Source organism: Oryctolagus cuniculus, chromosome 18, assembly GCF_051225735.1.
Source record: "Oryctolagus cuniculus isolate XC-2025 breed Fujian yellow rabbit chromosome 18, ASM5122573v1, whole genome shotgun sequence".
NCBI lineage: Eukaryota > Metazoa > Chordata > Mammalia > Lagomorpha > Leporidae > Oryctolagus > Oryctolagus cuniculus.
The window spans coordinates 17604133-17619050 of NC_142884.1; the positions used below are offsets into that span (position 1 = coordinate 17604133).

At 59.8% G+C, this 14918-nt stretch overlaps 1 protein-coding gene across 10 annotated transcripts in view; it reads left to right on the forward strand.

Moving 5' to 3' along the window:
- The window catches only part of DPF1 (double PHD fingers 1), a 30496-nt gene that overhangs the window by 10160 nt on the left and 5418 nt on the right, over positions 1-14918 (forward strand). For 2 of the 10 annotated variants that reach the window (XR_016224759.1, XM_089319231.1), the window contains exons 2-4: positions 6360-6989; positions 13562-13722; positions 13830-13937. Coding sequence is in view for 8 of the 10 variants with exons in the window: in XM_089319231.1 (XP_089175357.1) it covers positions 6847-6989; positions 13562-13722; positions 13830-13937 (412 nt within the window). In the remaining 2 variants the exon portion in view is untranslated. Of the gene's footprint in view, positions 1-6359; positions 6990-10808; positions 11636-11709; positions 12091-12256; positions 12424-12494; positions 13407-13561; positions 13723-13829; positions 13938-14918 lie in introns of those variants that run through there. The other 8 variants (XM_070062258.2, XM_089319236.1, XM_089319233.1 and 5 more) reach the window with 8 other exon arrangements.

The window sequence follows — 14918 nt, forward strand, 5'->3', positions numbered from 1 at the left end:
GGCCCAGGTGCTTGGGCCCTGCACCCCATGGGAGACCAGGAAAAGCACCTGGTTCCTGGCTCCTGCCATTGGATCAGCGCGGTGCGCCGGCCGCAGCGCGCTGGCCGCGGCGGCCATTGGAGGGTGAACCAACGGCAAAAGGAAGACCTTTCTCTCTGTCTCTCTCTCTCACTGTCCACTCTGCCTGTCAAAAAAAAAATAAATAAAATAAAATACAATAAAATAAAAATGAAACAGACCCTGAGGGGCTGGCCAAGGTTGAGGCATTTCCTTGCCAAAGGCAGCCCTCTGCTCCGAGGCGGGAGTTGGGGTGGGGGTATTGTGGCCCTGGGATTCTGAGGGTGTTCACTGGACAGCCCTGCCACCTCCCTGGCTCCAGCCTCGCGAGTGACACTGCAGCGGACATCTCTGGTGAGCCTCCCTTTGAGACCCAGGAGAGGAAATTCTAGGACGTGTCACCCAGCAGTGTGACGGCTTGGCGTAGGGAATGTTGGGACGGTCACGCTTTGCTTGATGGCGGCGTCTGTGAAAATGCGCTGTTGGCATTTGTCATCGTGCAAACGTCATGGAGCACTCAGTGGCACAGAACCTGCACACCAAGGCTACGTGGAACAGTCCACTTATTGCTCCAGGCTACAGCTCTGGACAGCGCATCACGTACTGAGCATTATGGGTAAGCGGAAGCGCGTGAGGAGCGCGGTGTCCTGGGTGATAAGAATTCCCCTGTCTATCACCACCCCACGGGACCACCGATGCTTGTGGGGCCCATCACTGGCTGAGCCATCAGCCTGTGGCTCATGATTGGGCTTCTTTTGACCCTAGAGGTAGAGGGCCGCTAGCCGCCTGGGATGGCCGTCTCCAGCCCTGCTCCCTGCCACCTGCAGGCGGGCCCAGGCCCTCCACTGCCACTTGGCATCACCCGGCCCCTGGTTTTCCCCAGTCTGCCAGGGACAAGGCTGTGTCTCATTCCCTCTCCCCCAAATTTCGTTACGAAAACATTCAAGCACACAGAAGACTTGAAGGGATTTTACGGAGAGCACCCACATAATTGTCTTAACTGCCATCTCTTTGATTACGAATGATTTTGAGCACATTTGCTGATTCTTGTTTTTTTTTTTTTTTTTTTCTTTCCTTTTCCCCCTGGGCTGTTCCCGTGCTTTTGGCACAGAGGCAGCCGCATGGCGAACAATCCTGTTCCCTAAGCCGCTCAGCTCCCCACTGGACCGCACCAGCCACTAGGAGGGGCAGGTGCCCTGGCAGGTGGCGAGCTCGCCGCTTCCCGAGTCTCCTGAAATTCTGTTCACGTCTTTTTGGGGTGCGAGTGGCCGTCCAGCTGATTTATAAGGATTCTTTGATGTTCTCAATATTATTCTTTTAGCAGTTTCAGAAACAATGAGTATCTTTTCTTTCACCTGCCCATTCGTTTCTGTTCATAGCTGCTCCATTTGAAAAGCAGAATGACGGCCGGCGCCGCGGCTCACTAGGCTAATCCTCCGCCTAGCGGCGCCGGCACACCGGGTTCTAGTCCCGGTCGGGGCGCCGGATTCTGTCCCGGTTGCCCCTCTTCCAGGCCAGCCCTCTGCTGTGGCCCGGGAGTGCAGTGGAGGATGGCCCAGGTGCTTGGGCCCTGCACCCCATGGGAGACCAGGAAAAGCACCTGGCTCCTGGCTCCTGCCATCGGATCGGTGCGGTGCGCCGGCCGCAGCGCGCCGGCCGCGGCGGCCATTGGAGGGTGAACCAACGGCAAAAGGAAGACCTTTCTCTCTGTCTCTCTCTCTCACTGTCCACTCTGCCTGTCAAAAAAAAAAAAAAAAAAGAAAAGCAGAATGACAGCGTGTGTGTGTGGAGCGGGGAGAGATGGCTTCTACCCACTGGTTCACACCCCAGATGGCCACAAGGGCTGGTGCTGAGCCAAGCTGAACCCAGGAGCTCCATCCAGGTCTCCCACGTGGGTGCAGGGGCCCAAGCACGTGGGCCATCTGCTGCTTTCCCAGGTGCATCGGCAGAGAGCTGGATTGGAATTGGAGTAGCCAGGGCTTGACCAGCGTTCTGATCTCGGATGCTGGTATTGCAGGCAGCGGCTTAAACTGTTGTATCGCATTGGCCCCTCATTCCTTTTTTTTTATTAGCTGGAACACTTTTTTTTCCCAACAGTTTATTATGAAAAATTCAAACATAAGTTGAAATAATACATGGTGAACAGCCATGTGTCTGCCATGTGGGTTCTACCATCTGTACTTTCTGCTCTCCGGGTCACGCCCCTCGCCCTCTATCCAGTCCACCACCATCCATCCAGATTTTTTACATTTAGAAAAAAAAAGATTATTTATTTGAAAGGCAGAGCTAGACAGAGAGAGGGAGGAAGATATATAGAGAGAGGTCTTCCATCAACTGGCTCACTCCCCAATTGGCCACAATGGCCGGAGCTGGGCCAGGAGCCAGGAGCTTCTTTCCCAGTCTCCCACGCAGGTGCAGGGGCCGTCCTCCACTGCTTTCCTAGGCCACAGCAGAGAGCTGGATCGGAAGTGGAGCAGCCGGGACTTGAACCGGCGCCCATATGGGATGCCAGCACTGCAGGCGGCGGCTTTACCTGCTATGACACACTGCCAACCCCTAAATATTCATTTTTAATTTACTTGAAAGATAGGTAGATACTCGATAGAGATCTTCCGTCTGCTGGCTCGCTCCTCAAATGCCTGCAACAGCCATTCCCAACGGGCATCATTTCTTTTTCAAGATTTATCTATTCACTTGAAAGTCAGAGTTACAGAGGAAGAGGGAGAGACAGCGATCCTCCATCTGCTGGTTCACCCCACAGATGGCTGCCATGGCAGGGGCTCGAACCGGTGCCCATATGGGACTCCTGGCGCTGCGGGCGGTGGCGTTACCTGCTGTGCCACAGCGCCAGCCCCTCACCTGGCATGTCCACCACTGGACACAGGCCTGCCCCTGGCATGTTTTGTAGTGTGTTTCAAAGGTAAAAGCCACACATCGGAACACTTCCTCCAGACAGCTCAGTTAGCAAGGTGCTGTGCACCGAGGGTGGTCCTCCCCCCCCCCCAACTCCAGGATGCGACTGTGAGGGGAAGAGGGTTGCTGCCTCTGAGACTAGCGAGGATGAGGCCCCCGGGAGCAGGCGACCCGTGTCCTTATAAGGAGATGGCATGTGGAGGCAGGGAGGTCGTCACCAGGCCCGCCCTTGCTAATGGTGCTGCTGACCTCCAGGGAGGGGCAGGCATGCGCACAGCGGCCAGATCCCTGCTTGGGGCGCCCGCCCGCCTGCTCCATGCTTACCATCCAGCTTCCCGCTGGTGCACACCCTGAGAGGTGCCGCCCACGTGGGAGACCCGCATGTGCGGTGTTCCCGGCTCTCAGCTTTGGCCTGGCCCAGCCCAAGCTGTCAGGGGCTGTCTGTGCTCCCCAAGGATGGACTGAGGGATTCTGTGATGTCACCCGTGGGAGAATCTCAGCAGCGTCCTCACACGCGGGGAGGCTAGGGGGGGTGGGCTGCCCGTCATCCTTACTGTTGCCCCTCCCCCACACCGGGCAGGGGACTGCAGGAGGCCATCTCTGACCGCCCAAGGTCAGCCTAGTGCAGAGCCTTATCCTTTGTCAGTGGGGGAGAGAGGGATGGAGTGGAGTCAGCATGGAGGCCTAAGCTAGCTCCCATGGTGCGGGGGAGGGGGGCGGGACTGAGGTTTCCTAAGGACTCCAGGCCCCCAGGCACTGGGTGAGGGGAGCACGGAGGTGCTCAGGGCCTGGGGTGCAGGTACAGGGCAGTGTCCCCCCCCCCAAAGCCTGGGGGCAATCTTTCCTGGGTCTGAGGGGCCAGGAGCAGCCTTTGCGGGACAAAGACTGGGTTTCAGTGCCCTCTGGTGGCCAAACCCTTATGTTCCAGGGTTAGATGTGACCAAGGCTGTAGACTTCCAGGATAATGGTTTGCTGTTGCCAAGGCTAGAGTGACAGAAACAGCAGGCAGCAGGGCCCCAGGAGGTCAGAGCAGAGACTCTTCTTGGTTTCTGGAAAGGTGAGGGGATCAAGATGCAAAAGGACTCACCCGCAGTGCAGGTGCCCTCTCTTCTAGGAAGGCTTCTTTGATTGCCAGGCTGGGCCGGGGGTTTCCTCTGGGACCCCACCACCTCCTCTACCTTCCCCACCACAGCCCTGATCTCTCTCCCTGTGCATCCCAGCCCAGCCCCCACCCCTCTGCCTGTACCTGCCCCATCCTGGCCTTGACCCCTTTGCCTGTGCCTCCCGGTCGCAGCTCTGACCCCTGGTGATAGCTCTGTCACCCACTGGACAGTGAGCTTAAGGCCATGTCTGGGGCCATCTGCATCACTGCTGTGTCCTTGGCAGGTGCACAGAGACCTGGGGACCATAATCCTCCAGCATCGCAACTTTCTCTCCAGGCTCTCCATGCTCAAGGTTTCCCTAGTACATCATCCCCAGCTCAGGTTGTCCAGGACACAGCCCGGGGCCACCTACTCTCTCCCTGCTGGCTGCCTGCCTCCCGGATGCACGGTGGGGAGGGGTGTGGAGTACAAGCACTCATTTGTTGACTTAACAAACGACTTTGCACACCTAGGATTTGTCGCGTTGTTCTAGGCACTGGGGCGATAGCAGTGATTGGACCAACAGTCCTTTCCCCCACAGAGCTGACGTCCTAATGGGTGGAGACCAACAATGAACCCAAATAGCTCTGTGCTATGATAGCAGACATATAATACGATGGATATATAGTATGATAGCCAACTGTGACTGGTGTTTAAGGGGACAGACACAGAGGCTGCTGGTTTTTTTTTTTTTTAAGATTTATTTATTTATTTGAAAGTCAGAGTTAAACACAGAGAGAAGGAGAGGCAGAGAGAGAGAGAGAGAGAGAGAGAGGTCTTCATCTGCTGGTTCACTCCCAAGCTGGCTGCAACAGCCGGAGCTGTGCAGATCTGAAGCCAGGAGCCAGGAGCTTCTTCTGGGTCTTCCACACGGGTGCAGGGACCCAAGCACTTGGGCCATTTTCTACTGCTTTCCCAGGCCATAGCAGAGAGCTGGATCGGAAATGGAGCAGCCGGGACTTGAACGGGTGCTCATATGGGATGTCAGCACTGCAGGCGGAGGCTTTACCCACTACACCACAGCACTGGCCCCAGAGGCTGCTATCTCAGCTGGGGCTGTCTCTGGGGATGCGACACTTAATCAGAGGCCCGAATAAAGTGAGGGATGGAGTCACGCAGGAGGTGTGTGCGTTGGTGGGGGGTGGAGGAGCAATCCAGGAAGAAGGAGTAGCAAGTGCAGAGGCCCTGTGGCTGAAGCCGGAGCACAGGGAGGCTGGTGGGGCTGGAGCCAGATCACCCGAGTGATGGAAGGAGGAAGACGAGGCCAGAAACCCAGCACAGGTCGGGGACAGAGGAGGGCTTTGAAGGCACAGTGAGGACTCTGCGTGGCTCCAAAGGTGAAAGCAGCCAGGGGAGATTTCAGACTGAGCGCCTGTGTTTTAGACAGCTGTCTGCCGCCGTGGGAGCAGACGGGGGGGCAGTGGGAGAGCAGCGATGGAGCCGCCACCATGATCCATGCAGGGACGATGCTGGACAGGGATGGGGGGAGGGCTGGATCTGCCCTGTGAATTGTAGAGAGGTCAGGATTTGCTGGAGGGCTTGTGTGTGTGTGTGTGTGTGTGCATGTGAGAAAGAAGAGGAGAGTCAGGGATGATTGATTGCACTTAGGAGAGAATCAGCTGCCCACATGGTCCTACAGGAGGTGGGTCCTTGCCCCCCTCCCACTCTGCCCCAGCTACGTCTTCCTACTCAGCTCTGCACAAAGCACCTGTGCCCACCTCAGGGCCTCTGTGCTCTTCCCCTTGTCATGCGTGGCTGGCAACTTTTCAGGGCTCAACTCAAAAGTCACCTGCTCTGTGCAGCCACTCCTCCAAACCAAACTATTTTTTTTTAAAGAAGATTTATTTATTTATTTGAAAAGCAGAGTTATAGAGAGGCAGAGGCAGAGAGAGAGAGGTCTTCCATCCACTGGTTTACTCCCCAGATGGCTGCAATGGCTGGAGCTGCGCCGATCCGAAGCCAGGAGCCAGGAGCTTCTTCCGGGTCTCCCACGTGGGTGCTGGGACCCAAGGACTTGGGCCATCTTCTACTGCTATCCCAGGCCGTAGCCGAGAGCTGGACAGGAGTGGAGCAGCCGGGACTTGAACCGGCGCCCATATGGGATGCCGGCACTGCAGGCGGTGGCTTTACCTGCTACACCACAGCGCCAGCCCCCAAACTAATCTATTTTAATTCCGTTATAGCACTCAGCATTTTCTGAAATGATCCCTTTATTATTATTATTTTAAAATCGTCTTTCTCCACTAGAACGTCAGCTTCCTGAGAGTAACGACTTGACTTTGGTCGCTGCTGCATTCCCAGTGCCTGGCACATGTAGTCAATACACGAACAAAGGCATTGGATGAGCCCCCATGTTGTCAGAGACTGGCTTACACCGAAGAGACGCCCGATAAGTAGACTCAGACAAGAATCCGCCGCAGATCCTGGGGACATCCACAGACCCCAGGGAGACTCAGAACCACCCGGGAATGGAGAGCCCGGGCTGGGAACAGAGCACCCCCCGGGGAGGGGGAGAGGATGCTCCGGGAGGAGCCCCGCCCCGCCCTGTATCCCCGGCAGCCAATGGGCGCGCGGTCCTCCTAACGCCCCCTGGGACGTGTAGTCCGGGCAGGGGCGCCCTCGGGCGCCGCCGCGCGCCCCTAGACTCCACGTCCCGTCGTGCGCCGGGAGGCGCGGGGATTGGCCGAGCCCCGCCCCCGGCCCGCCCCGCTCCGCTCGCGCCGCAGCCCCAAGAATGAATGAAATCGTAGCGCGCTGGGCGGCAGAGCGGGCGGCGCAGGCCGGGCTGGGCCCGCGCGCGGCGGCAGCGGCGCCCCGGGCCGGAGGCGGCCCAGCCGAGCGGGCCATGGCTACCGCCATTCAGAACCCGCTCAAGTCGTGAGTGTCCCCGCTGTCCCGACCCGGGTCCGGAGTCCCCGCACCCCAGCCCTTCCTCCGCCCTCCCTGGGGCTGGGGAGGGGGACCCAGCGCGCGGATGGTAGTGGAATGGGGGTCCCCCCACGCGCCCCCGTGCCTCTGAGGACTGTCACCCTTTGCCGTCCCCCCGGGGGCTGGGCACGGGAGCCCCTCCTGGGTCGCGGGGGCGCCTCTTCTTTGTCGCTGTCAGTGAAGGAATGTGGCGCGGGCTGGGGGTGGGGGCTTCCCTCCCCGCCTCCATCTGCTGCGCGGTGTCTCTGGGGGCGGCGGGCCCACCCCGGAGCGGGCTGGACGCGCGAACGCCCAAGTCCGGACCTGAGTCTCCGGGGTTCCCACCACCCCCTCGCCCCTCGCCCGAGCATCTTTCTCTACACCTCCTCCGCCTTCTCCGCGACCCCGGCGCTGCTGGCCTCGGGGTGGGGGCTCGGATGTCGGGGGCCCCCGGTCGAGTCCCCTTTGCTCCCCGGGTCCCCGGCACCCAGAAGCCCCGACGCCACGATCGCCTGGGGCCGCGGCTTCCCTTCTCTCCCGGCCCGTGCACCTCCAGCCTGAGCGTCTCGGCTCCCCTCGGGAGGGCTGCGCCTCCGTCTCGGGGGAACCCCTGCCTTCTCCACGCCCGCCTCCCTCCGGCTTCCTCTCGGCCCCGTGGCTTGGGATAAGGACGCCCGGGTCCGAGCCTGGCGCCTGCTGTCCCTCGCCCTCTCCACCTCTCTCTGGTTCCCTCCTCGGGATCCCGGACTCCTGGGTCCTGGCGCCCCCCACCCCCTTTCCCAGGCGGTGACAGCAGCTCAGAGTGGCAGGCGTGCGGCCGCTCCCGCCCTCTCTCCCCTCCCCCTCCTCCCGGGCCTGGTGGAGGAGGCGGAGGGCGAGCGCCTGGCGGCGCCGCACAAAGGGGCTGGGGCTACCTCCCCCACCCTGCCCCCAAGCCCCAGCGCTCGCTGCCTTGACCTTGAGCGCGGAGAGCTGGGGGTGGGCGAGTGCACCCCTCCTAATGAGGACTCTGTATGGTGGCTGGACCACTGGCCCTCCAGTTGTTGGCCCCTGGTTTCCGGGTTGGGGGTGCCAGGTGGCCGAGCAGGGTTTGTGCAGGGGCAGGGACTTTGGCAGCACGCACCTGCTGTGTGGCTTTGCTCCGAGCAGAGTCAGTGCGAGGTGGTGCGTGGGGGTGGCAACCGCTTGTTCTTCTCCTGCCCCAAGGCATGCACACAGACAGACCCAAGAGGGACACCCCCAAACTGGCAGGCAGGGATGGGGCTCCTGCGCAGTCATGGGATCCACAGGCCCTCAGGGCCCTGTCTCTGGCCCTGGCTCAGGCCCTCGGAGGAATACTAGGAATAGGGTGCCACTCCTTGCAGGTGCCTGGAGGCCAAGGTCAGCCACAGGGGCCAGGCCAGTGCCTTTCCCCTGGGGAGTTCAGAACCCAGCTCAAGCCATTAATTCTCCCCCACCCCCACGCACCTCAGTGTTACCATCTGTGAACTGGGGATTACAGCGGTTCTTAACTCCCGGGAGTGAGGCCTAGCGAGGCTTAAACACGGTGATCACTGCGAAGCCATCGCTGCGGAGCCTGACCCTGGCTAAATGCAGTGATGATTAGTCCAGTCAGCACTGGTTCATCAGTACTGGTCAGTAACGATTTCTCCTGGGGCCAGCACCCACTTAGGGCTGGGAGCTCGTGGGAGGGGGAGGGGTCTGAGGGTGACTGAGGTCAGGCAAGGGCCAGCCTGGGTCTGTGGGCTCAGATCCTGCTGGTGGGCCAGGACCTCTGGGAGGTGACCTGGTCTCTACACCCAGGCCACACTGGGTCAAACTGAGTGTGCTGTGTCGGGGCCGCAGGCGGCTGGTCAGGCTGTGGCTGCAGGTGTGTGGAGCAAGAGTGCTGAGCCTGGGTCTGGGGGGCAGGGCTCATGGTGGGTCAGGTGTCTGGTGGCCACTAAAGGAGCCTGGAGGCCAGAGTGAGCTTGGGGTGCCAGCGCGTCCCACTTAGTCCTCTGAACAGATGTGAGTCAGACACCCGACCCCTCCCGTCGGCGGCTGGTGGAGGGGCGGGTCAAGGCCTTACCTGGCTTAGATGGAGGAGAGTTTATGGAGGGACTAGAAGTGTGTGTGTGTGTAGGTGACCACGAGTTTCGGAGGCCTTGAGTGGATCTCGCTCAAGGAGGAGGGGACCAATTGACAAAGGAGGTGAAGACTAGCCCGCCCCGTCTGTGCGCTGGAGCGCCCCCTAGTGGACAAGGGGTGTGCAGGCGTGTTTATTTCCCTCAGCCCCTCAAACTAGGGTGCTCTTGAAGGGGGGATGCGTTTGCGTGTGTGTGTGTGTGTGTGTGTGTGTGTGTGTGTGTGTGTGTGTGTGGAGAGAGAGACAGAGAGAGAGAGAAACGGGAGAATGTGCCTCAGTGTGTCAGCTCACCTTCTTGGCATTCCTTAGGGTCAATCGAGTGTGTGTGTGTGTGTGTGTGTGTGACCCAGGAGGTGAGGGATCAAAGTCCAGGTGCATGAATCCTTCCCTCGTGGCCTGGCCCAGCAGTCCCCAGGGGCTGAGGGCATGTAAGGTCACTTCCCTGTGACCACCTGACTCCTCATCTGAAAAACAGGTACGAAATAGGATTAACTCAGGACAGAGCTGTGCCTGCTTCGTGCTCAGTGGTATTTGTGGAGCACACTATGTGCAGGCATGATTCATTCATTCATTTTTTTTTTTTTTTGGACAGGCAGAGTTAGAGAGAGAGACAGAGAGAAAGGTCTTCCTTTTTCCGTTGGTTCACCCCCCAAGTGGCTGCTATGGTTGGCACATTGTGGCCAGTGCACTGCGTGGATCCAAAGCCAGGAAAACAGGTGCTTCTTCCTGGTCTCCCATGTGGCCATCCTCCACTGCACTCCTGGGCCACAGCAGAGAGCTGGACTGGAAGAGGAGCAACCAGGGCAGAATCCGGTGCCCCGACAGGGACTAGAACCCGGGGTGCCGGCACTGCAGGCAGAGGATTAGCCCAGTGAGCCGTGGCACCGGCTCATTCATTCTTTTTTTTTTTTTTGACAGGCAGAGTGGACAGTGAGAGAGAGAGACAGAGAGAGAAAGGTCTTCCTTTGCTGTTGGTTCACCCTCCAATGGCCGCCACTGCAGCCGGCGCACCGCGCTGATCCGATGGCAGGAGCCAGGATCCAGGTGCTTTTCCTGGTCTCCCATGGGGTGCAGGGCCCAAGCACCTGGGCCATCCTCCACTGCACTCCCTGGCCATAGCAGAGAGCTGGCCTGGAAGAGGGGCAACCGGGACAGAATCCGGCGCCCCGACTGGGACTAGAACCCGGTGTGCCGGCGCCACAAGGTGGAGGATTAGCCTATTGAGCCACGGCGCCGGCCTTCATTCATTCATTTTTTAAAAAGATTTATTTATTTATTTGAAAGGCAGGATTACAGACAGAGGGAGAGAGAGAGTGAGCGAGAGAGAGAGAGGTCTTCCATTCACTGGGTCACTCCCCAAATGGCTGCAATGGCCAGAGCTGGGCTGATCAGGAGCCAGGAGATCTTCTGGGTCTCCCACATGGGTGCAGGGGCCCAAGGACTTGGGCCATTTTCTCTGCTTTCCCAGGCCACAGCAGAGAGCTGGATCGGAAGTGTAGCAGCCGGGTCTTGAATCAGCACCCATGCATGATTCTTCTTAAGAGTGATCACTCTTTTACTTCTTTTAATAAATAATTTTAAAGGATTTATTTATTTGAAAGAGAGTGACAGAGAGAGAGATGGGGGGGGGCAGAGAGAGAGAGAGAGCGAGCTTCCACCCACTGGCTCACTCCCCAAGTGGCTACAACAGCTAGGTCTGGACCAGGCCAAAGCCAGGAGCCAGGAGCCCCACCCTGGTCTGCCACAGGGGTGCAGGGGCCCAAGCACCCAGGCCACCCTCCATTGCCTTCCCAGGCACCTTAGCGGCAGGGAGCTGGATCAGAAGTGGAGCAACTGACTTTCAGATAAGAGATGCTGGAGTCACAAGAGGTGGCTTAAGCCGCTGAGCCACAACACCGGCCCCACCATTTTACTTCTTAGTGCAGGTCAGATCCTCTTCCTGAAATGAGTTTATCGAGTTCTCATTATCTGCCAGGCACCTCTTCAAAAAATTTTTTTTTATTTAAAAAATAAAATTTATTAGAGAGAGAGAGAGGGAGAGAAATAGACAGAGAGACCTTCTATCTGCTGGTTCACACCATAGGTGCCGGAACCAGCTGGGTCTGGGCCAGGCCAAAGCCATAAGCCCAGACCTCCATCCAGGTCTCCCTCGTGCATGGCAGGAACCCAAATACTTGAGCCATCCACCTGCTGCTTCCCAGGGTGTGCGTTGGCAGGAAGTTCTAACGGAGAGTGCAGCTAGCTCCAGTATGGGTGTGGGTGTGGGTGTGGGTGCTGGCGACCCAAGAGGTGTCTTAACTGCTCTCCCAAACTCCCTCCGCAGTCACGTCCCCTTTAAAACACCCACATCAACCCTCACAACCCTCCCATCCGGCATCGAATGGGATGAAGCGAAAACCGAGGTCCAGAAAGCTTGCCATTTGCCCAAGGCCCAAAGGGCACGGCCAGCGAGAGGTGTGGTTACCGGTGCCCGCCAGAACTAAGCAGGGTGGGTGGGGTGCCGGCCACGAGTGGGGCGGGGTCGGGCTCTGCAGAGCCCGCGGGGTCTAGGGACCGGCGTCCGAGGTGTGCCTAATTCTCGGCGTTGACGTGGGAGTGCGCGCGGGGCTGTGTGTGCCAGTGTGAGGCTGTGCACGTGAGACGGGGAGGTGTGTAGGACGGAGCGCGTGCGAGCCACACTGTGCGCGCTCCGTGGGCCCCGCCTCCGCATCGCCGGTCGCCGCGGGCTCGGGCCCGGGCCCGGGACTACAACTCCCAGCATGGGCCGCGCGGGCACGCCCCGCCGGCGTGATTGGCTGTGGCCCGCGTGCTCCCGCCCCCCGGGAATGAATGGATGGGCGGCCTCAGCGCCCGCCCGACCGCTGGGAGGACCGACCCGGCGGGGACCTGCTGGGGGCAGGACCCGGGGAGCAAGATGGCCACGGTCATCCCCGGCCCCCTGAGGTGGTGCGGGCCGGCGGGAGGCGCGGGCGGGCGCGCGGGCGGGTCTGCGCAGGCATGTGTGCCCGTGTGTGCCTGTGTGTGCGTGTGTGTGTGGCGGCTGGGGGTGGGGCCGAGGGGGTGTCTGGGGGGTTGTCACCGGGTGCGGGGCTGCGTGGGGGTGCGAGTGTGCGTGACCGTGGGTCTCCGGCAAGAATGGTGTCCGGCGCGCTGCTCTGCAAGGGGCGGAGGGCTAGGGCCGACTCTGGTCCTTTCCAGGAAAGGGGTCATCGCCCCTGCCTCGCGACCCCCGGGTTTGGGAGAAGGGGAAAGGGCCTGGGGAACGGAGGGGCCTTGGTAAACTCCAGTGAAGTCCACACCACCTTTGTCTGGGATGTGGAGTGTGTGTGTGTGTGAGAGAGAGAGAGAGAGAGCGAGCGACAGCGAGAGTTCTCTGTATGTGTGTGTGGCTCTGTCTGGATATGTGTTGGATTTCTTTTATTCCGCGTTGGACATCTTTGGGTCTCTGAGCGTGTGTGCACCCCTCCGGGATGGCACCCACGATCTAGTGTCCTGTGTTTGGGGAGCTGTAGACAGGCATGCATGCACTTTTCTGTAAATTGTTGTGTGATGTTGGTGGATTTGATGAGTGTGTGTGTGTGTGTGTGTGTGTCTTTGGCTATGTGCTATTTTAGATACCAAATTCTACATCGTGCATATTTGTGAGTGTGTATGTGTGTACCTGTGTGAATCCGTGTGATTTCTTTGTATATTGTGTGTCTGGTATGTGTGTGTGTGTGTGTGTGATTTGTGTGTCTGGATACTGTGGGTGAATGCCTGGGAGCCATTTGTCTTACAGTCTCTCTCTTTTGACGTTTGTGCATCTGTGTGTGTCTCTGGGTGCACAAGTTTGTGTGTGTGTGTGTGTGTGTGCGCGCGCACGTGTGATGTGGCCTAGTCTACCTTGTGAGTCTTTGTGGGTGGCTTGTTTGTGTTGTGTGTCTTTGGATACCTGACACATACTTGTGCACGGATCTGTCTCTTTCCACACCAGGTCACTTGGGATATGTGTGCTTTTCCGGGGATATCTGTGTGTGCACGTGTGTGAGATTTGTGATTCTCCTTTGTGAGTATTGAATCTGTCTCTTTGTGTGTGGAGCCCGTGTGAGTGTGTGATTCGTTTGGTTGTGTGTTCACGTATGGATGGGTCCTGGTGTATTTTTTGTCCGTTTTATATTGTGGGCATCTCCTGAGCTGGAGGCCTGCGTAAGCCCCAGACTGGGGGCCCCTTGGCGCCGTGTCCCGCCCCCCCACCCCAGCCTGGGTCCAGGAGGGGCGAGGTGAGAGTGGACGGGGCAGCCCCACGTCTCCCCCGGGAGCGAGCAGGGCAGGGCGGGCCAGGGAGCAGGGCAGGGCGGCCCGGGGAGCGGGGCGGCCGGGGAGCGGGGCAGGGCTGCCCCCGCTGACAGCCGCCCGCCCGCTGCCGCCCTCGCAGCCTAGGCGAGGACTTCTACCGCGAGGCCATCGAGCACTGCCGCAGCTACAACGCGCGCCTGTGCGCCGAGCGCAGCCTGCGCCTGCCCTTCCTCGACTCGCAGACCGGCGTGGCCCAGAACAACTGCTACATCTGGATGGAGAAGACCCACCGCGGGCCCGGTGCGCGAGGGAGGCCGGGCTGGGGCGGGGCGGGGCGGCCGCTGGATTCGGGGCGCTCGCTCACTCCCTCTCCCTCTCTCCGTCCTCCCCCATGGCTGTCTCTCCAGGTCTGGCCCCGGGACAGATCTACACGTACCCTGCCCGCTGCTGGAGGAAGAAACGGAGGCTCAACATCCTGGAGGACCCGCGCCTGCGGCCCTGCGAGTACAAGATTGGTGCGTGCGGCGCGTCCTCGCGCGCGGGTGGGGGCCGGTGTCCGAGCGCAGATCTCCTTCCTCCTAGCGAGGGTGTGGGCGCCCTGCTGCTGGTCCAGAGGTGCTGCATTCTCTCTGGGTCCTTGAGCACCCCACCCCCAACCCCGTCCGGCCCCTCAGTGTGCTGGAGGGCTTAGCCACACCTGGGAGGCTGTCTGAGCACACGGGCTCTCTCTGGCCTGCTGGGTCTCCCTCTGCGGGTTCCCCGAGGACCCACTGGTAGCTCTGTGTTCCGCAGTGGGCACCATGCCCTCCACTTGTGGCCGGGCTAAGGCTCCGGGTGTTCCCAAGGGGATGGGGAAGTTTTGTTCTTCTGCTGTGTGTCTGGCCGACCCGCGTCTGCACCCCTCTTGTCCTGGGAGCGTGCACCTGCTCTGGGATACCTGGGAGCCTGTGGCTAGTGTCCGTGGAGTGGGCGTGTTTCTGCACGCGTCAGCGTCAGCACGTCCCCTCTTCGTAAGGGTGTCCGGCCACGCCAGTTTCTGGCTGTTTCTCTTCCCTGTCCAGGGGTATCCAAAGGTCTGTATGGAGCCACGAGTGTCGCAGCGTCCCCCTGTGTGTGTCTGTCCGTGCGTGTGTGTGTGTCCCGCTCAGCGATCAGGCCTGAGTCCACCTCCCCCAGGTGGACTGGGAGTAGCTGCTGGCCCGCCTCTCAGGACCTGCGGGTGCCATGTGTCCAGGAATACACGCGGGGCTGGCTGTATCTCTTAGGAGTGTTAGGGTGCATTTGGTCTGCAGGTGTTGCTTGCTCTGTGTGACTGTCGCAGACGGCCTGTGTCTACCCCATGGGTGCCACTGCGTACCTTAGCACGGTGTCTCTGTACCTCCGCTCACCCAGGGGGTCCCAGGCCTGGCTGGGGTCTGCCCCGCGGGGAGCTAGGTATTCGCGAGCGTCTGGCTGTAGGTCTGGGTGTGTGATGGTCCGACCGAGTCTTTCTGTGA